Source organism: Bactrocera neohumeralis, chromosome 4 (assembly GCF_024586455.1).
Source record: "Bactrocera neohumeralis isolate Rockhampton chromosome 4, APGP_CSIRO_Bneo_wtdbg2-racon-allhic-juicebox.fasta_v2, whole genome shotgun sequence".
NCBI lineage: Eukaryota > Metazoa > Arthropoda > Insecta > Diptera > Tephritidae > Bactrocera > Bactrocera neohumeralis.
Genome location: NC_065921.1, coordinates 66,496,645 through 66,518,982, shown reverse-complemented (window position 1 = coordinate 66,518,982; position 22,338 = coordinate 66,496,645). Strand labels below are relative to the sequence as shown.

The 22,338-nt window shown below is 36.0% G+C and overlaps 2 protein-coding genes and 1 long non-coding RNA gene across 3 annotated transcripts; 1 reads left to right on the top strand and 2 right to left on the bottom strand.

Moving 5' to 3' along the window:
* Positions 1-1,852: 1,852 nt before the first annotated feature.
* Positions 1,853-16,184, top strand: LOC126757030 (gustatory receptor for sugar taste 43a). Its single transcript, XM_050470613.1, has 12 exons — positions 1,853-2,014; positions 2,076-2,130; positions 11,428-11,572; positions 11,655-11,754; positions 11,834-11,896; positions 11,972-12,115; positions 12,184-12,312; positions 15,093-15,171; positions 15,276-15,468; positions 15,520-15,588; positions 15,723-15,812; positions 16,005-16,184. Exons 1-12 carry the CDS (start codon positions 1,861-1,863, stop codon positions 16,065-16,067), a joined length of 1,284 nt encoding a protein of 427 aa, XP_050326570.1. The 5' UTR covers positions 1,853-1,860; the 3' UTR covers positions 16,068-16,184.
* LOC126757070 (uncharacterized) lies at positions 14,958-15,573 on the bottom strand. Its single transcript, XR_007666686.1, has 2 exons — positions 15,240-15,573; positions 14,958-15,181 (listed from the first exon to the last, which is right to left on the bottom strand). It is a non-coding gene; the product is annotated as an uncharacterized LOC126757070 (long non-coding RNA).
* A 767-nt stretch (positions 16,185-16,951) lies between the features above and the next one.
* LOC126757016 (ATP-dependent RNA helicase DHX15 homolog) lies at positions 16,952-21,464 on the bottom strand. The gene is made up of 7 exons (XM_050470584.1): positions 21,254-21,464; positions 20,367-21,160; positions 19,840-20,313; positions 19,507-19,770; positions 18,157-18,279; positions 17,739-18,092; positions 16,952-17,664 (listed from the first exon to the last, which is right to left on the bottom strand). The coding sequence occupies exons 1-7, from the start codon at positions 21,304-21,306 to the stop codon at positions 17,537-17,539; spliced, it is 2,190 nt and encodes a 729-aa protein (XP_050326541.1). The 5' UTR covers positions 21,307-21,464; the 3' UTR covers positions 16,952-17,536.
* Between the last annotated feature and the right edge of the window lie 874 nt (positions 21,465-22,338).

Genomic DNA, 22,338 nt, shown 5'->3' with positions numbered 1-22,338 from the left:
AGGCCATTCAAAAGGCTTGCACCGTCATACTGGCGGCCATACCGGCCAACGAGCTAAAACACTCGTTTGACATGCTTTTGGACCGTGCAAAAAACTGTATTGAAGCAGAAGGAGACTATTTTGAATAAAATAAATTGATTTTGCCGAAAAAACCATTTGTTCTGTTTTTTTTTGTTTTGAAGTCCTGTTTTTTTCAAAACTTACTGATATAAAGTAAAATGCTTTACTCATCGGCTATTTGCTTTAAAATAGACGAACGTTTGGTTCACATAAATAACAGAGTACTAATTATTTTCTAAGCACAAAGTTACAATGGCAATGTCTTTAGCTAACAAGTTTTCGCAAACTGTACATTTTCATATTTAATCACTGTTCTCGAGTCATAAAAGGCATGAGGAGATCCTCAGAAAAATTCTCAAAAATCAACTTCGCCTATTCATTATTTGGCAGGTACTGATTAGTAGCGATAATGTGAGAGTCTCACTTAAAAAGTCTTACTCAAGTATTTTATACTCTAAGTTCTTCTTCTTAGTAGGTTCTAAGGTCACCCAAAAAGACGGAAGTCTCCAATAATTGCGAGAGAGAAAGGAATGTTGTTACCTACCTAGACCATTCAGCTCCTTCAAGGATTTCTTGTAGCAATGAACCCGAGAAGAACACGTCAGGTCTTGGAAGACTAAAAAACAGGGCATGCCGCACATGTACTTTCGGTGGACAGACCTAAAGGAACTTAGTAAGATTGTAGAAGTCACCATAGAGCCCCGACCCCTAAGATTCCACCTTTAGTAAATTGGTAAAGTGGGTGCGGCAGAATGCAGAGCATACGCGGAGGATGATGAGGCTTTGGCAGATTAACTTTGCGAATGCCTAGCCCTCAGCCGGTTGAGACGGAATATTATGCATGGCTCCCACTGTTCCAAAGAGACATTAGGCAGTTAGGGTGAAAAAATTAGGGATTTTACCAAATCCACTTAGCAGCAGGATGAGGTTTAATTGGTTGTCACTCGAGAGCACAGTGAGCCTAATGATGAGTGCTTCCGTCTGCAGTCTAGTGCTTCTTTTTTCAAAAAACTAACCAATATATAATTGAATCGAGTTTTTTTCTTTTATTTACTTTTTAATACACAAACATTTCGCAAATCTTAATGGTTTTGCAGATCGGTATGAATCTGTACTGTTTGTAGCTAATTTTTCACAAAGTATGCAAAAGTATATTAGTCAGACGTTAAAAAATCGATGGGTTCTGTGAGGAAGGTCTAATGCGCTCAATTAATTCAAAGCTTCAGCTTGACAGTAGCACGTGTTTCAGATCGAAAATGTTTTCATAAGATTTCTAAGACGAAATTGAAAATTATTACTAAACGAATCAGTAAATTTAAAATTATTTTTAAGGTCTCCTATCTAAAAATTTAGTTTGTGCGCCGCTGTTCGAGGTAAAATATATGTGCAGGATATGCATATAATAAAAGCCCACAAGTTAATAAAAATACGGACACACATTCGCATGAGCGTATAAATGCCATATGTACATATATGCTTATAGGCGAACAAATATTTACCAGATTGTAAAATAAATTTTTTTTAACAAATTGTCACAGCGAGTGCAGTTGGGAATTGCCAGCGACACGAAATTCACCACCTCAACATACGAAAACTCAATCAGTGCGACACAGTAAGGCTGAACGTGCGGAAGTGAGACTAACTTGAAGAACTACAAATTATATACTTCACCGAAAATAACCGATTAAAATAGCTTGTTGGATAATTTGTAGTGTTGTTGTTTTCAAAAAGTATCAAAAGTTAAAGTGTTTCAAATAAATAAAATTATATTTTCAAAAAGCAAAAGTTTTCAAACTAATTATGGAAATCACCGAGCCGACACTGTGCATTTACTATGTGAGCAAAGCTTTGGCGCTGGCGCCATTCTCGGTACGCCGAAACTCGAAGGGTGTGTTGGATATTCGACGCAGCGTCATGTTCTCGGTTTATTCCGCCTCATTGTGCTTGCTAATGGGTAAATTGTCTTCATTGAATGTGGAAAAATTTTGGAATTTTATTGTGACGAATTTTTCTAGTCTTTTTGACCTATCAGGGACTTTTGTTCGATGCAAATTCGCAGATGCCAGTGCGGTAAGTATAACTGTAATACTGTGTATATTTTAAATATATCTTGTAGTTTGGTTTTTTGTTTTTGCTCACCTAGTTTTATAAATATGTAGAAAATACTGTAGAAGCTTGGTCTTTGCTGACTTAATATCATTGTCGTAGTTTAATGCGTCCGTACTTTCTTTGGAAGAACAGCGTTTACTTTCTTTCTGCTCGTAAAAGTTATGTTGAAGTCCTATATTTTTAAACAATTTTTATTTGAAACATTTGTATAATCGTCCAAAAATTAGACGTCACGTACTTGCATTAGAATTAGTTAAAAAACTTCGAAGATAATATTCAAAAGATTTGATTTTTTTTAAATTGTGCTTTTCAAACATTTTCTTACGGCACCTTAATATAGAAAGTGGCCTCTTGGTCACTAGGAGCTTAAAATAATTAATTTTTTTAGGGAAGAACAATTATTTTTATTAATTATTTTTTGGGAGTGTAAATATTTGTCTTAAAACGAAATAATTCTCCGTAATGCGTATTGTTTTCTTTGTTTGTAAAAACTTCATACAAGGTGCGTTCCAAAGTAAACAGGACTTAAAAAAAACAGAACAAATGGTTTTTTGGGTAAAATCAATTTATTTCATTCAAAATAGTCTCCTTCTGCTTCAATACAGCTTTTTGCACGGTCCAAAAGCATGTCGAACGAGTGTTTTAGCTCGTTGGCCGGTATGGCCGCCAGTATGCCGGTGCAAGCCTTTTGAATGGCCTCTACGTCTGCATAACGCTTTCATTTCATGGGCAAATGCATTTTTCGAAAAGGAAGAAGTCGCACGGTGCCATATCAGGTGGATACGGGGAGTGGTTAATGGTTAAATTGTGATTTTTGACCAAATAATCGGTCATAAGCGTCGATCGCCAACTTTCATCTTCGCGATATTCGCCGTGCACACACCTTTCGTAAGCCCAAATGTTCGGTCAAAATGTGATAAATCGATGTTTGGGAGATGTTCAATTCCATTTTCATGAATTTCAATGATGATTTTGGCTGATTTTTGATAAATTCGCAGCACAGTTTCGAAGGAATTTCCGGTGATCACGGATTTTGATTGGCCCACATGTTGATCGTCATTTATGTCCTCACGACCACTTTGAAAGTACAAGTTTTACCAATTTTAAAACAAAATTTAATGTTGGCTCTTTGTTCGAAGCTCATTTTCGCACCGATTACACAAACATACTGACACTTAAAACGCAATAACTTCACGTCCAATCAATGAAATATCATGAAATTCTCTCTGGACAATCGGTGAAGATAGCAAATTCTCACGCACCAGTCGACATATAGATGGCGACACCAGGGGGCGCTGGATACAAAAAGTCCTCTTTACTTTGGAATGCACCTTGTATATCCGATTCTTTATTGAATGATAGAGAGATAGAGTTGTAAAACATATTTCAATTTAACAAATTAATATCTATGAATTGGACTTTGAAAAAAGTTTCGAATTTCGCTTAAAAATTAGATGATTTTTGTTCAGCCAAAATTAAAAATTTCATGCAATCGAAAAACTAGAGAACCGTTGTTCAGCGAAACATTTACAAAAGAAGCGGTCGGTTGATTTTTCTTCGAGTTTGAACAAGTAAGGAAATGTCGGGTATACTACTGTGGGCAAAAAACAGTACGACTTTTTAATTTAAATTCGCGCGAAAACCCATCGTCGAAATATTTTTTTTCTAGGTTGGTACGACTATCATCATATTAATCATAATTGTTTAGTATACACCTGTCTTTTTGAAGTCTGAAGTGAAGTTATTCAACAAAGAAGTTTTCCGAACATTCAGAATGTTGGAAAATGCCCTCGGTGATAATTGTTTGTCGCTAGCAAGTGTTTCTGTTTGGTACAAATTATTCAAAGAAGTTCGAGAACACGTTGCCGACGAACCACGTCCGGGACAGCCAAAAACATCAACTGATGATCAACACGTCAATAAAATAAAGGAATTGGTACTTGAGCTTCGACGATGAACAGTCATAGCCCTTACTCGCCTTGATGGAATATCGGGAGGATCAATTTGAAAGATCAGTGAAAACGCGATTTGTTCCAAAATCACAAAATTTTTTCAAAATCAGCGTCGTGTTAACATCTGTGAAACAATGCTTTCCCACTGCCAGGATGTCATGATGAGTCTTGAATCTACTCAGAAACAGACGATCAAAAGGCCGAATATTGTGGCAAAGGTGAGCTGAAGCCGAAAAAAACACATCAAAAAAGATCAAAAATGAAGTTATGTATGATGTTCTCCGAACTCCTTTCGACCGGCCAAACTGTTAATAAGGAATACTATTTGAGTGTTACGCGTCGTTTGCACTAAGCTATTCGTTAAAAGAGGCCGGAATTATGGTCCGACAACTCTTGGTTTTTGCACCACGATAATACACCATCAAATTTGAATACATTCATTCACGTTTAATCGTTACGCACATTAAAGATTATTCTGGAAATTGGCTTTTGTTTCGAGCATTGGAAAAACGTTGTCACAAATGTATTTAGACTAAATAGATTTACTTTGAGGAGACGACACAGATTTTGAAGAGTAAATTAAGAATTTTAAAATTATAAACAAAATCTTACTATTTTTATGCTCACAGTAGTACTCCCGCAATTTTTAAAATCAAAGCCAGAGGCATATTTTTTTGTATGTACTTGTCTTACCAAAAATGTATACTAAAGACATTGCGACAGAATTCAATACGAAATATGATTGCAATCCATTCATTCAAATTTGGGATCATATTAACTTATACTAAGGGCGTAGACTTACTTTGTTTCATTACTACAATTTGCTTAATGTCCCAGAAACGGCATTTCAAGCTCCTTACGTACAGCTGCATACGAAATCACTGGTTTTCAGAAAAGGCAAAAGAACAGCTAGTATGATGAGGAGTGTCGTGTCGTTACAATCGACCACAACACGTGCAGGATGAGATAGATTCCGAGAGCTAAAGAGAGCAGTACGACGCATTTGAAGACAAAAAAAGAGAGAGGCCAAAATGCGTGAGTATGAAGGCGACTAACAGAAGGCTTCAAGACCGGGGCATACTCTCGTAGAGCATACTGAAATTATCGAGGGAACACTTCTTCAGCCTGCTGAATGGCAGTGAAAGCATAACGGCAGGAGAAGGCGAACCCGATACCCCAATCGATGACGATGGAGTAAACGTTCCATTGTCCGACCATGAAGAAATTCGATTAATAATTACCCGTCTGAAGAACAACAAATCGGCGGTGACCCATGGATTACCGGCCGAGCTATTCAAACACGGTGGCGAAAAACTGATAAGAAGAATGTATCAGCTTTTTTGTAGAATATGGTCAGACGAAAGCATGCCCAACGATTGGAATTTAAGTGTGCTCTGCCCAATCCACAAAAAGGGAGACCCCACAATCTGCGCAACTACCCTGTGAAAATCCTCCTCGTCATCGCATATAATTTTCAATCGAGGTTATTATGTGAAAGATTAAAGCTCATCGTCAACAAACTGATTGGACCTTATCAGTGTGGCTCTAGGCCTGGAAAATCAACAACTGACCAGATACTCACCATGCGCCAAGTCTTAACAGCACGAAAAAGAGCTGCCTCCATGCCGCTTTGTCTGAATTTAGTATCTTCGCAAAAGTAATACGGCTATGTAACCTGACTTTTTAGCAATACCAAAAGCTCCGGAAAGATCGGGAAGGACCTATCCAAACCGTTCGATACCAAACGAGTTTCAGACAAGCGGACTCCCTAGCGTGCGACTTCCTCAATCTACTCTTGGAGAAAAAAATTCGAGCTGCAGAACTAAATAGGGAAGGTACCATCTTCTATAAGAGTGTGCAGCAAATGGGTCTGGTGATGACCGAGGGCAGTACGAAATATCTCCTGTCATCATAGAAACAGTCGTCGTACTCGTGACTAGGCTTCCAAGTCACTGTTGACAATCATAACTTCGTAGTCGTAGATAATTGGAACAGCAATAACAATTCCAGTTTCAAAATCCAACGCTGAATAACTCTTGGCAACAGTTGCTGCTTCGGACTGAGTAGGCTATTGAGAAGTACAAACCTTTTCGACGAACAAAAAGCAAACTTTATAGGTCACTCATTTTTCCCGTCCTGTTATATGGGAATGGACGACGACAATATCTGATGAGTCGACGTTGCGAGTTTTCGAGAGAAAGGTTCTGCGAAAGATTTGTGGTTCTTGCCTTGACCACTTCGAATATCGCATTCGATGGAACGATGTGCTGTATGAGATATACGACAACATTGACATAGTTCAGCCCTAGCTAGGTCATGTCGTCCGAATGGACGAAGACACTTCAGCTCTGAAAGTATTCGACGCAGTACTCGCAGAGGGAGAGGAACACCTTCACTGTGTTGAAAAGACCAGAAGGAGAAGGAACTGGGTTCGCATGGAATTTCCAATTGGCACCACATTGCGAAAAGAAGAAACGACTGGCGCACTGTTGTTAACTCGGCTATAACCTCGTAAACGGTTTCTACGCCAGTAAAGAAGCAGAAAGCAAGGTCTGCTAAAATAAACGAAAATCATTCCACTTATGTATGTAGTATATGGGAATTGAAGTAATTCGTGGACCGATTTCACACATTTTCGGCATTAAACTATATAAATAATATATATCCAATGTTATGCGTGGGTGTGTTCGGAAGCTAAAGATAATTTTAAAACTTCTGGCTTCCTTTATCCGTAGCAGTCGTTAAGATTAGACCTGTAACAAGCCTTCCCAGCTTTCGTATTTGTGTGACCTTTTCCTATTTCCAAAAATACTAAAGAGAACCTTAAAAGTAGTCGTTTTACAAGATAGATGAAAATCGCTAAAAAATTAATCCCAAAAATCGATTTTGAGAAATATTTCGTCGATTGGAAGAAGTGCTGGCATTACTGCATAATATCGAATGTGGACTATTTTGAAGACGACAATATTAGAGTAAACAAATGATTAAAGTTTGTTTTTTCAAATAACGAAAACTCCAGTTACTTTTCCTATGATATCTTACATAGTGACCGATTAGTACGGTTTAAGGCCAACCAAGCTTACAATTCCTGTATTGGGTAGAGTGCATTATTATCAGAAAGTATTCCTTCGAATTTCAATGATATACGTATCTCACAGATTGACCGATAATTTCTGTAAAAAACCAGTCATTGACACTAGTATCCACATATTCCTTACCAGAGGATTTGAAATATTATGATGCAATCTTTACAATTCTATGAATTGAGTTGAATTGGTCAAAGTTTTATCCCGATATTTTCATTGGAAATGAGGGAGTTCTTCTAATAGTTGGCGGCGACCCATTGCCCAATTTTTACACATTTTTCAAATTCCAAACTAAGAAAAATACAAAAACATTATTTTTTCCAAATTGTTTATTAGGTGTGCTTCTTATTTTTTTCTATGCCTCCGAATCTCTTAATCTTTAGTTTTGAAAATTGGCTTTATTTGTTTGAGCATATTTCAATTCGATTTTACTTGTGACTGAAATAAGTTCAGTTTGACATTGACATTCCAAAAAGATCAAAATAATAACCTTTTCTCTTTTCCTGTTAGTAAATAGAGCAGTTTATTGAAGAAAAAATATGCGACTCTAACCTATGACCAGCAGCGTAGATGCATGAATTAATTAAGAATTCAATTGTTCGATTTGGCTATGTCCATCTGTCTGTCTGTCCGTCCGTCTGTCCGTCTGTCTGTATATATACGAACTAGTCTCTCAGTTTTTAAGATTTCGTTTTGAAATTTTGTAAACATCATTTTCTCTTCAAGAAGCTGCTCATTTGTCGGAACTGCCGATATCGGACCACTATAGCATATAGCTGTCATACAAACTGAACGATCTGAATCAAGTTCTTGTATCAAGTTCTTGATAATGTATCTTCATAAAAGTTCGCACAGGTTATTTTCTAAGATAATAATATAATATACGAAAAAATTGTTCAGATCGGCTTACTATAGCATATAGCAGCCATACAAACTGAACGATCGGAATCTAGTGCTGGTATGGAAAACTTTTGCATTTGACAAGATATATTCACGAAATTTGGTATGAGTTATTGTTCATAGAAATAATATAATCTCCGAAAAAATTGTTCAGATCGGCTTAGCATATAGCTTCCATACAAACTGGACACATAGTTACTAAAAGAAATGCACCTGTGAAGGGTATATTAGCTTCGGTGCAGCTGAAGTTAACGTTTTTTACCATTCCTAAATCTTCCTAAATCTTCTTATTTATTGGCGTAGACACCGCTTACGCGCCAGTCGTTTTTCCTTTTCACTGTTTGGCCCCAATTGGGGATTTCAATTGTAGCCAGAACCTTCTGCCGGCAGGTACTGCGTTGAATACTTTCAGAGCTGGAGTGTTTTCGTTCATTCGGACGACATGACTCAGTCAGCGTAGCCGCTGTCTATTGATTCGCTGAATTTTTTCAATGTTGCTGTATATCTCGTACAGCTTATCGTCCAATCGACTGCGGTACTCGCCGTTGCCAATGCGCAAATTACCATTAATTTGCCACAAAACCTTTCTCTCGAACACTTCTAAGGCCGACTCATCAGATCATGTCATTGTCCATGCCTCCGCGCCATATAACAGGACGGGAAAATGAGCGACTTATAGAATTTGGTCTTCGTTCGTCAAGAGAGGACTTTGATTTTCAATCGCCTCCTCAGTCCAAAGTAGCACCTGTTGGCAAGAGTGATTCTGCGTTAGATTTCAAGGCTGATATTGTTGTGTTGGTGTTGATGCTGGTTCTAATATGAACGAAATTATCTAATACTTCAAAGTTATGACTGTCAACTGTGACTTGCGATGCCTGTTTGCTTGATGACATGAGGTATTTCGTCTTGTCCTCGTTCACAACTAAACCCATAAGCTTCGCTTCCTTAACCAGTCTGGAGAAAGCAGAACTAACGGCGCGGCCGTTGAGGCCAATCATACGCCAGCAGTTGTACAGTCTTATAGAAGATGGTACTTTCTGTATTTAGCTCTGCAGCTCTAATTATTTTCTCGAAGCGTAGATTGAAGAAGTCGCACGAAAGGGATCGCCTTGTCTGAAACCTCGTTTGGTATCGAACGGCTCGGAGGGGTCCTTTCCGATCGTGAGCTTTTGGTGTTGCTCAACGTCGTACGGCTATCTATTAGAGGTCAAATCCAGAAGTTACACTATCACTTCCTTGTGATTATTGACGTGCGTTTCTTCTGCTCAGAGTACTTTTCTCACTTGCGTGAAGTTCTACACATGGTTCTTTTCTCAATAAAATAAATTCATATTAATAAGTCTTTTAGGGATTTTTTGGATATGAAACACTTGTATAATCTCTTTTTGAATCTTGATTTGTATTCTGAAAAGTGAAAGAATCAATTAAAATTTAAAATTGTGTTATATGGGAAGTAGGCGTCGCAGTTGTCCGATTATGCCCATCTACGAATCGCCTTCTTTTTTTGTGAAGGAGCATGGGTACCAAGTTTCATCAAGATATCTTCATTTTTACTCAAGTTACAGCTTGCACGGACGGACGGACGGACAAACAGTCATTCAACCGGATTTTAACTCTATATCTATCTTGATTAGTTTTAGGTGATACATACAACCGTTAGGTGAACAAAAATATTATACTCTGTAGCAACATGTTACAAGAGTATAAAAAGAACGATTTAAACCATCGGCAATGAAGATGTTAATAAATGGTATGTACGCTATAAGCTTCTTTGCACTCGTAGTTGAGAAGTTTCAGTTTTGGTAGTAATACTAATATCGTAAATATATAAAGTCTACTTAGTAGAAAGAAATCCATTACTTTCCATGCAAGAATCTGATTTTAACCCATCAGTTTGTATTTCGGCTATATGGATGCTATATTGAGCGATGACATATTGGTCCGATCTGACAATTTTTACTGAGAGCGCACTATTGCCTTGGACAATAACCAAAGTCAAATTTCGGAAAGATATTTTGTCAAATAAAAAAAATTCTAGACAGAAACTTAATTTTGAGATCGATATCACAAAAACTAAGGACTAGTTCAAATATATTATATATAGACAGAAAGGTAGAGGGACATAGCAGCAGCTCGTCACGACGATCATTTATATATATACTTTATAGGGTCTCCGTCGTTTCCTTGTGGGTGTTACAAACTTTGTGGCCACTATTCAGAGTATAAAAAGGCGAAACCGCAAGCCAGGCAACCAAAAATTTTAATAGGATTATTGATTATGATACTATAAAAGACAATCACGCAATTCGTCCACTCTGTTTCGTTAACTTTGATGTTAAAGATGCACTACGTTCTGGAAGGCTATTTGTCGAAAATATCGATAAAAGTCCGACTGTCATGTAACACTGTTTCTATTGCCCATGAGCTAAAAAAAGATCGAAATCATTTAAATAAGAGTCGAAATAAAAGTAAACTCGAAGTATGGCTGACACACGAGTTAACGTAAAAAAACCTGATGAATTGAATTTCTCTCTGCGAACCGCTGCTGAATCACGATTCATTTGAGAAACGTGCAAAAAAGTGTGTCTTTAGTGGCAACGTCAGCGAAAATCGTCATCGTCGAATTGCGGAAAGCTTGCGCATACGGTAGATAAGCAAGGATTGACGGTCAGAAAGGTTTTGGTATGAGTTTAGTGGGATTGGCAGGGAATCATCTACTATTATTGGAATTGTGTGACATCAGGACCACGCCAGGACACACACACATCGTTATTGACCCGCCAGAAGCTGCTGGAGCTTGATTGGGAGGTTGTTATGCATTAACCGAACTTACCGCCAAGTGATCCTATTTCTCCTCATGGCGTGCGATTTTGTCAATGAAAAACTCACATCAAGAGAAGATTGTAAAAATCGGCTGTCCCAGTTTTTTGTCAATAGAGACGATGGTTGCTATGAGAGTGGCCTTATAAATTTACTTTCAAAATGGTATGAAATTACAAAAAAAGTACAAAGGGAACTAAATCGAAACATTCTATGGGCAGACCTTCAATTTAATACAAATACTATGCTGGATTTCTTTTTACTAGACCCTATAAATGTATATATCCATTAACGCTATCTTAGTACTTGTAGTTGCAACATTAACTATGTAGATATGTATGTAATATAGAAAAATTTGATCTATTACCTATGAAAACTTCCATTCTATATAAACTTTGACTCTTCTTTCTCTTTTTTCCGCCACTTCTTTTCACTGCTAACAACAAAACTGCCACGTCTAATGCACCATTACTTGAAATGTCAAAATTCATCAAATATAGCCCATCTTTTAGAATGAAATCAGCCACATCGAAAGTGGTCACAGCCTTAGATGTTTCGGTTGTGGTGTTCGCGTGTTCGGCAGGAGTCGGTTGTGGCTTGTGGGGATATCGCGCAACGCGTGAGCTAAACACGCGACTGAGAAAGGTAAGTGCGAAAAAAATTTATATATTTATCATCAATATTTAATTTTATGTGCATAATTAAAAGTATTTTCGTATATATGTAGGTCGATGATTCGTTGCATTCATTTTCCAATTTTAAACGAGATCGCATATTGGCGATATTAATGCTGGGCCTACCGTTAATAGCAATCACATCGATTTTAGGTATTCCAATATTTCAAATTTTGTTTTTTAATTTAACGATTTAACGATTTATTGCTTTATGTTATTTACAAATTTGTAGGATTGGACCTCTCGACTTGGCTACGTTTTGCCATTGAAATGAGAACGCCCACAGATGATACGGGTAATTTTCAATCATAAATTTTTTGATTTTTTAAAACTTATTTTTTTTTTTATTTATTTCATTTTTATATTGTAGAGCTTAATGTACAATGGTACATACCCTTTTATAGTCTCTACTTCATATTAACGGGCTTGCAAATCAATTTTGCCAATACCGCGTTTGGCCTGGGTAGACGTTTTCGGCGTCTAAATGTGATGTTGAGAAATAGTTTTCTAAAAGGTTGGTACTTAGAATTAAAAATATCAATACAAAATTCACAAATTTACATAAAACTCTTATTTTAACAGATGCTGATAGCAGCCAAAAGTACGTTCCCTTAAAACCATTAATCACAACTGTGAAAGTGGTGTCGCAGCATCCGTTAGCTTTACACCAAAGTCTATCAAAATTGACCCATGTTCCAGTTCAAGACTCAGGTAAATTTTATGAAAGCTTTTTCAATGAAATGGAGCATCATAGTGGAAAACTTATAATTTATATCACTTCCAATCAGATAAAATGAAATTAAATAACAATAATAACAAGTAAGGAAGGGCTAAGTTCGGGTGTCACCGAAGATTTTATACTCTCGCATGATAAAGTGATAATCGAGATTTCATTATCAGTCATTTACATATTTTTCAAATACCGTATTTGTGTAAAGTTTTATTCCGCTATCATCATTGGTTCCTAATGTATACAGAGAAGGCATCAGATGGAATTCAAAATAGCGTTATATTTGAAGAAGGCGTGGTTGTGAACCGATTTCACCCATATTTCGTACATGTCATCAGGGTGTTAAGAAAATATTATATACCGAATTTCATTGAAATCGGTCTAGTAGTTCCTGAGATATGGTTTTTGGTCCATAAGTGGGCGACGCCACGCCCATTTTCAATTTAAAAAAAAAAAACCTGGGTGCAGCTTCCTTCTGCCATTTCTTCCGTAAAATTTAGTGTTTCTGACGTTTTTTGTTAGTCGGTTAACGCACTTTTAGTGATTTTCAACATAACCTTTGTATGGGAGATGGGCGTGGTTATTATCCGAATTCTTCCATTTTTGAACTGTATATGGAAACCTCTGAAGAACACGACTCTATAGAGTTTGGTTGACATAGCTATAGTAGTTTCCGACATATGTACAAAAAACTTAGTAGGGGGCGGGGCCACGCCCACTTTTCCAAAAAAATTATGTCCAAATATGCCCCTCCTTAATGCGATCCTTTGTGCCAAATTTCACTTTAATATCTTGATTTATGGCTTAGTTATGACACTTTATAAGTTTTCGGTTTCCGCCATTTTGTGGGCGTGGCAGTTGGCCGATTTTGCCCATCTTCGAACTTAACCTTCTTATGGAGCCAAGGAATACGTGTACCAAGTTTTATCATGATATCTCAATTTTTACTCAAGTTACAGCTTGCACGGACGGACAGACGGACGGACAGACGGACGGACGGACTTCCGGATTTCAACTCTACTCGTCGCCCTGATCACTTTGGTATATATAACCCAATATCTGACTCTTTTAGTTTTAGGACTTACAAACAACCGTTATGTGAACAAAACTATTATACTCTCCTTAGCAACTTTGTTGCGAGAGTATAAAAAGTGGAAAAAGCATGTCACGTTAACCCCTTTCTCATCACTATGAAATGACAAATCTGAATTATATTAATAACTTAATCAATATAGAAAACAAAAGCATATATAAACAACAACCACATTCGAAACTCCCTGACTCATCCGGGGAAACATGAAGACAGAGTTGAAAGTCAATTGGTCATGCCTCCTCTGAGCGAGCTACTTCGGACGGCAAATATAAATATATTGCACCCTTCGTCGGACAGTGTTAAAATATGTGTTATCTGACGCTTGCCCAAAACGCCAAATGAACGCTACTAGAAGATTTTGAACAATCCATGCTTTCTCAAGGGCGCAAGAGATGAACCTTGAATAATCTAATCGGTCGTCAATCATCCGTAATATTTCGAGGTCAAAATACAACATGAATACAAATTAACCAGGGGGTTCCGCATGGTGGTGTTCTCTCCCCGCTACTGTTTAACTTTTACATTTCGAAATTTCCCCAACCAACAGAGGGATTTTTCGTTACTTCACACCATATTAATGTCGGGCACTGGAATCAATGAAAAGTGTTAAAATGTGAATCCCTCCATAAACTTTCTCGCATCTTCACTGCAAGAAACCTAAAACTCTCCCTCGCTAAATCCACAGCAAGCCTATTTATAAACTGCGCGAAGGAATACGGCAAGACCTAAAGTTTTTGAGCGTCAATAACACAAAAATATACAGACTTGTCAGAGCGCAGCACTTATGACAATTACAGTATGTTTGTTGAACACCTGCTCACTAAATGGCATGTTTCCTGGGATATCATAACTATAAATAATTCATCGCAGACCGTGAGTTATCTCTAGGTATTGAACCGTGTGCCATGAACATCAAGAAGCCTGAATGCGTCGCGCAACAATATACCGATTTAATTCCGGATTGTAGTAGATTCCAAGCACTGAACGCCATTCACAGTGGAGATAAACATTTGTTCTACAAGCGGATAGTCGTCGCCAACACTAACTAGTTCTATTCATGTCTCCACTGCCGTTGCTTATAAAGCGTCTACTAAACCCTGTTTAATGGTATAAATTGTTGATTAAGATGTGGGAAACGAGCTGTATTAGCAGAATAAGTCCACCCATTTCCATTTGATCTGACTACAATAAGTTAAATCTTTTACTGGATCGCTGAGGTCGGCGATAAGACTTAAACTCACAAGTAAAAAGGGTGGAAATAACGTAACAGCAACTAATGCCGAGTCATTTACTTAGAATAATTTATAAAAACAAAATCCTATAAAATAAAATGAAAAAAATAATTAAATGAAAACAAAACAGTGAAATCTCCCATAAGCGGACATTGGCAGGACCAACCTTTCTGTCTTCTAATAAATTGTCCTTTATAAACAACAAAAATGTTGGTACCGGTCAATGTGCAAGGTTAATGGAGATTTTCCGCTTAATTGAGCTTTCTTTGTATATTTAATTAAAATAAAAAGTCAAACAAAGTGCAAAATGAAGTATTTTTTTTTTGATTTTGTCATAAGCAAACCAAAAAGTAAAATCCATTAAATACACAGATTAAAAAATTATATAATTATTTTGCTTAAACTTAATTCATAGATATTTTCTTTATATACACAGCTAAGAATAAAGTCGCCTTACTAAGATTGCTTGAAGAAAACCACGAGTCTTTGGGCAAATGCATGCGCTTAGTATCCAAGTGAGTATTACTTAAATTAGCTTCTATTAAAGAATAATTACGCGTAGTAACAGTTTTCATAACCTCACCTCCTAAAATCTTCAAAACCCTTCAATATTCAACAGTTCGCATGGCGTGGCAGTGCTCTTCATATTGGTCTCCTGCCTGCTGCACTTGGTCGCCACTTCATATTTCCTCTTTTTGGAGTTGCTAAGTAAAAAGGACAGCGGCATGGTGTGGTTGCAAGTGTTGTGGATTATCTTTCATTCGCTGCGCTTAATATTAGTCGTTGAGCCATGTCATTTGGCAACCGTAGAGGTGGGTAAATATTTATAATTGCATACTTATTATTCAATTTTCACATTTCAGTCCAAAAAGACCATACAAATAGTGTGCGAAATTGAGCGTAAAATTCACGATCCAATATTGACCGAGGAGGTAGGTGAAAATCACATACATAAGTTCACATGCAAAATAAATTGACAGCAAATAAACAGCTTGCATGCAATTAATTGACACTTGTACAATTATTGCGCAGTATTAAACAAATTTGCTTGCTCATTCAAACACAGGTGAAAAAGTTTTGGCAACAATTACTTGTGGTGGATGTGGAATTTTCGGCGAGTGGTCTTTGTCGTGTTAACCGAACGCTACTAACTTCGGTGCGTACATATAACTGTGTGTATATGTATGTATGTGCATAAAAGGATAAACTAAGCAAATAGTACAATTCAAAGAAAACTCGCTTGTTATAAAATATTGTTGCTTATATAAATTACTGTGTGAAAATTAGTTTATCCTTTTACCATACATTTTTGAAGTTTCATCAATAACATTTTATTCTATAATTCCAGTTCAGCTCGGCTATTTGCACATATCTCGTAATACTCATACAATTTCAAAACACCAATGGCTAAACTGTTTGAGAAGTATTCTGATATATAGTAAATAAATATTATTTTAAAATAACTAATAAAAATTTGTGTTCTGGTGTAAAAATTGGATAATTTCACGATTGACAAATCAAATTGAAACCCTACAAGCAAATATTTTGATACAAAAACTATATCAAATTTAGATTTTAAATTTTTAATTCCAATTTTAAAATTTTTAATCAGATTTTGATTTAAAAATTAGATTTTCTGATTAGAAATTTAATTTTTAATATGACTAAGGAAGAATTATATTGAAAATTACATTTTTAGATTTATAATTTTTAAATTATCCATTATAAAAATAATATTTTTATTTTGTAGATTATTTAGAAGTTAGATAACTAATCTCAAAATGAGAATTAGAAATTGAAAATTTAATTTTTAATTCCAAAATCGGAATTAAAATTTTATATCTTGTGAATAACTCTTTTTTTTATTTAATTTCATAAAAAAAAATGAAAATTTAACTTTTAACTTGATCTTCGATCAAGAATTGATAAAATATTGTAAAAATATTTGAATGTGTAAGTTTGCAGATGACAGCTCTTCAGTTTCAAATGGTAGAACACGAAGTGGCAAATGCGAAAAAATAAACATTCCAAAACTATTTCTTTGTTTGTGATCAAAATTTTTTCTCTATTCGGTATTTGGGACTCATTTTTTTCTAATTTTCAATCCGGCTTTTGAGATTATTTTTTTATTTTACAATCCCATTTTGGATTAAACTTTTTTTCAATTCAGCATTTCATATTTAAATAGAGATTTTAGAGATTGCAAAACAAGAAAAATAAAAAAAATAAATAAATATAAATATATAAAAATTAAATAAAAAAAAATTTAAAAAAAATAAAAGAAAAGAAAACAAATTATTTTAATAGTTATTATTTTATTATAGTGCATTATTTGCAAAACTAAATATCTGCAGTAAAAGTCACACAATTTTCATCCTTATCCATATATGTATTTATATTTTCTACTGCTAAACGCAATTCATTCAGATAAAATTCATTAAATGACAGTTAGTTCTGCGATATTAGAAATATATGTATATAGTAGTCGAAAATTGCATCATTAACCATATTTTACATGAATCGTTTATTTTATATGTATGTCTATAAGTATATATGTAAGCTCTTGCTATTCATATTTTTTAATTTGCAAACTTCAAATCACGTGATACGACATTTCAGTGCATATTAATAAAAATTTACGCTTTGATAAGAAAATCAAACGCGCATTTATTGTTGTTATTAAAATTATTAAAGAACTGTGGACGCAGATATTATTTGTCAGTTCAAAATTGTAATAAAATTGTTGCGAAAAACTAATTTATCAAACTATATGTGTATGCAATCAAACAAATTGTTGTTTATAGTAACTTAGAGATAACAATGAAATAAAAGGCAAAACTTTCGGAATTGTAATTGGCGCATGTTGCGGCAGCGTTTAAATTAAAATCCCTTTTGAAACTGCTTCGACTCGAGGCGCTGCTGCAGCATTTCCAGTTGTCTTTTTGCTTCGCATTGTGGAAAGTTTGTCATTTCGTAGTATTGTGGCGCTAAAGTGAGCAGCCATTCCGCTGAAAGCGTATTTAAAAGTTTATATGGGTGTTATTGATATTTCCCAAGAAAATGTATGGAAAATTTAACTTACGTTTAATATCCGTAACTGTGCGTATATAATTCTTCGTCGTCAATACGAATTCATTATAGATTACCCAATCGGGTTTATGATCCAAACATGTAGACGGATGCAACTGCACATTTTGATTGTCTTTAATGGTCAAATAGTGGCCGGTACGTTCCAAATGAGCGACCTGCATGAAAAAGCCCTGCACCAACGCTTTGCGTATGTTGACATAATAGTCTTTGGATGTAAATTCTGTGCTGCTGCGTTTCAAATTGAAACGATCCATTATACGTGCGAGTTGTTGACGCACATTATCGGCTGATTTCAATGAACGGAAATTTATAAAATTCTCATAAGACCAATTGGGGTCTTCACCACCTAAATAATACAATTGATTTATTTATGAATAAAAGGAAATAGTATATAATTTAGTTCAACTTACTCTGTTTAAAAGCATGATAGACATTCAATAATGTCAAGTGATCACCATCGATATGAGCGAAACGCATCTTTGCCTCGTCGGCAGCCTTCTTAGCCTCATTCGGTCGCACAAAGCATTGCGGCACTGTCGTTGTGCGGTGAGGCGAGAGTATAATAGTAAGAGTGTAGAAAGGAAGAGAGAGAAAAGTGGTTTGGTTTTGGGTTGGCGGCGTCACGTATCCATTGAACGCGGCACAATCCCACACAAACGCAGTTGAGTTATGTTTCACAGCAAATTTGATGATTGAAGGAGAGTCCTATTTTGCTTTACTAATTTTCGTATTTAATTTCGAGCAAAATTCTTCAATTTTTATTACATTTTTTTTTTAAGAATTTCATATGATTGCAAACTTTTGCTGATAATCTTCGAATATTGCGATTTTAAAGCAATTTTTCAGTAAATTACGTAATTGGCCCCTAAAGACAATGCCTAAATTGGCAAATGAAATTGCGTTTTGGTTGAGTAATTTTGTCGTGAGTTTCAAGAGCGATTTTTTTATACAAATGCACACAATACGCACACACTATTTAAACCTTTAAAAATTATTTAAAATTTAAAGCTACTAATTCACTATATTAAAAATTTAAGTAAAGAGTAAAGTGAATTTTAGTAACAAATTAACATTAATTTTTTCGCAATAATTATTTGGTTTACAGCACATTATGTTTAAAATAAATTTTATATGCAAGTTTGTGAGTTCTGTTTTAAACTTAACTTCGAACATTATCTTCGAAATTTCGAACTTGAAATAGAAAAAAAAACACAAGTAATTTGCAGTGCTGAAGAGAAGCATGGTTTAAAGTTGTAATATCGCTCGTGAAACTGTTTTCAGTGGTGAATGCAAAAGACAAATGAATTGATAAAATTTTTCTTTTGCATTATAACTATAAATAAGTATTTAGCAACAGTGGAAAATAGCTGTCAGTTCGTTAGTCTATAACAATGTCAAAATAAATATCTATATAAGTTGGAAAAAATATCCTGCTTAGCTAAAATTTCAATTTCAAATTTTCCTTCAAAATTAAATCCTAACCTAAAGTGGTAGTAACAAGCATTATGAAGCAAAAAAGTTTGTGCGCAAAATATTAATAGCATTAGTATTGAATTATCCTGAACTCAAGACTTTCTGAACCTCAATATATTAGAAGCTAAAAAGTTATTGTGCAATTTTTCCCTCCCCTACATATGATCACTTATCACTTGAAAAAAATTATAATAATCCTTCCAAAAAAATTAACTACCTGTTTGGTTTTAAATAATAACAAATAAAAATATAAAGCACGTATTTGGTATTTATACGCGCATTCTCACCCGACAGCATTGCCGTTATTGAGAGTATCTCATTCGAGCAATTATGTTGACAGCTGGCTATTAACATTTTTGCCAACTGTGGATCCAATGGAAATTCAGACATGACGGCACCCAAATCGGTAAGATTGCCATCATCATCCAAAGCTGCTAAGTAATTAAGCAATTCTAAAGCACGCATAAGTGTTTCTGGTGCAGGTGGATCCATAAAATCGAAGTGCACCAAATCATCAATACCAAGCTTCTTCAATTGTAAAACCACAGTACCTAGAATAGTATACAGAATGCCTTATATACTTTGTTCAATAAAATTATTTTCCCAATAGTAATGTTTACCTAAATTTGAACGCAATATTTCCGGGTAGGTATTATCCTGCATTTCATTTTTATAAGCCTTTTCAGTGTATAATCGGAAGCATTTTCCTGGCCGTGTTCGCCCAGCACGACCAGCACGTTGTTGTGCCGAAGCTTTAGATATAGCGGAAATAAGTAAACTCTCTACACGTATACGGGGGTTGTAGACTTTTTGTTTCGCAAATCCTGGATCAATCACGAAAACAACACCATCAATGGTAAGCGATGTTTCAGCAATATTGGTGGATACAACAACTTTACGTCCGATGGCTCCGTTAGCATTGCGCGGTGGGGCAGGCTCAAAAATACGTTGTTGTAAATTTGGCGGCAAAGTTGAGTAAAGTGGTATGCATTTAAGTTCGCCAATATCTGAACCCAAGTTGTCAGTTTCACGTTTAATGCGTTTGCATGCTTCTTCTATTTCTTCCTGACCAGTTAAAAACATCAATATATCACCTGAAATTTGTTTAAGAGTTAGCCAGAAAACTTCAATTGTTTAATTTGTTTACCTTCAATATCTTCGCACATATGTATTTGTATTACTGTACGTATGGCTGCTTCTAAATAATCACGTTCGGGTTCGGGTGTATAGAAAATTTCTACTGGATGTGTACGACCCGGTACGTTCATTAAGGGTGCATTGTCGAAATACTGTTGAAATTTGCCGGCATCTAATGTGGCGGACATCACTACTAATTTCAAATCATTTCTTTGCCTTATAACTTCTTTCAGTACACCCATTAAAATATCTGTTGCCAATGTACGTTCGTGAGCCTCATCCAACAATATAACCTGATATTGTTCCAACATGGGATCAGACATAGCCTCACGCAACAACATACCGTCAGTCATGTATTTGAGTACGGTTTTGGCAGATGAGCAATCCTCAAAACGAATAGAATATCCTACTTCTTCGCCAAGTCCTACGTCCATTTCTTCCGAAACACGCTGTGCCACAGACATTGCTGCCACACGACGTGGTTGTGTACAAGCGACACCCTTTTTACCTTTCGTCAGAGCAAACTCAACGCACCATTGTGGGATTTGTGTAGTTTTACCGGAACCAGTTTCTCCCACTAAAACTATACATTGATGTTCGTTTAATAAACGCATAAAGTCAGCTTGATATTCAAAAACTGGTAGCGTAATTCGTTTTTTATAAAGGTTAAAGTAGCGCTGTGTATAGGGTTTCATATTGTAGGGATTTATAGCACCCGGCTGGCGCGTGGCACCAACTACATTGCCGGTAATGGGCGCAACTGTAGAGGCATTAGCAAACGTTGTCGAGGACGGATCATAATCCCTTTGATTAAAAAAATTAGATATATATTAAATGAGATATGCAAACTCTATTTAAATTGCGCCTATTCCACATTTGTATGTGTGTATCACTTACTTTTTCGCCTTCGAATTGTAAGTTTCACCGACTTCTATACGCCTTTTCGACATTTTAAAACAGTGCTACGTGCCTTAGATGGTGGTAAATTACAAGTTTTTGTGTATTGCAAGCACTATTAAACGTATAAAAACGATTTCAGAAAGCAAATTGCACGCGAAAAACACGCGTTTAACGTTTAATATTAACCTTTTGCAGCAAATAAAAGAAAACGAAGTTGGCCGTAAATAACCGATAGGAGCAGAGTTGCACTGTTAGTATTATATTAACATGGGAATATAACAGCCCTATTCTGAGAAAACCTCACAACTGGTTTATTTTGTGAGGTTATTTTTGCTCAAACCTCACAAGCAAAAGGCACAAAACACTCACCACATGAGTTGAAAACAAACAAAACAAAATAAAGGAATGGACAATCAAGAAAAGTAAGTAATTTCGCAAATTTATTGAATTTGGTGGATATATAATAATTTTATTTATTTTTAGGATTTCAAAATGTGGAAGAACGATTTAGGAGCAGCGACAACATTCTTCTTCTTCTTAATTGGCGTAGACACCGCTTACGCGATTATAGCTGAGTTAACAACAGCGCGCCAGTCGTTTCTTCTTTTCGCTACGTGGCGCCAATTGGATATTCCAAGCGAAAGGTCCTTCTCCACTTGGTCCTTCCAACGGAGTGGAGGTCTTCCTCTTCCTCTGCTTCCCCCGGCGGGTACTGCGCCGAATACTTTCAGAGCTGGAGTGTTTTCATCCATCCAGACAACATGACCTAGCCAGCGTAGCCGCTGTCTTTTAATTCGCTGAACTATGTCAATGTCGTCATATATGTACATATGTATCTCATACAGCTCATCGTTCCATCGAATGCGATATTCGCCGTGGCCAATGCGCAAAGGACCATAAATCTTTCGCGGAACCTTTCTCTCGAAAACTCGTAACGTCGACTCATCGGTTGCTGTCATCGCCCAAGCCTCTGCACCATATAGCAGGATGGGAATTATGAGCGACTTATAGAGTTTAGCTTTTGTTCGTCGAGAGAGGACTTTACTTCTCAATTACCTACTCAGTCCGAAGTAGCACCTGCT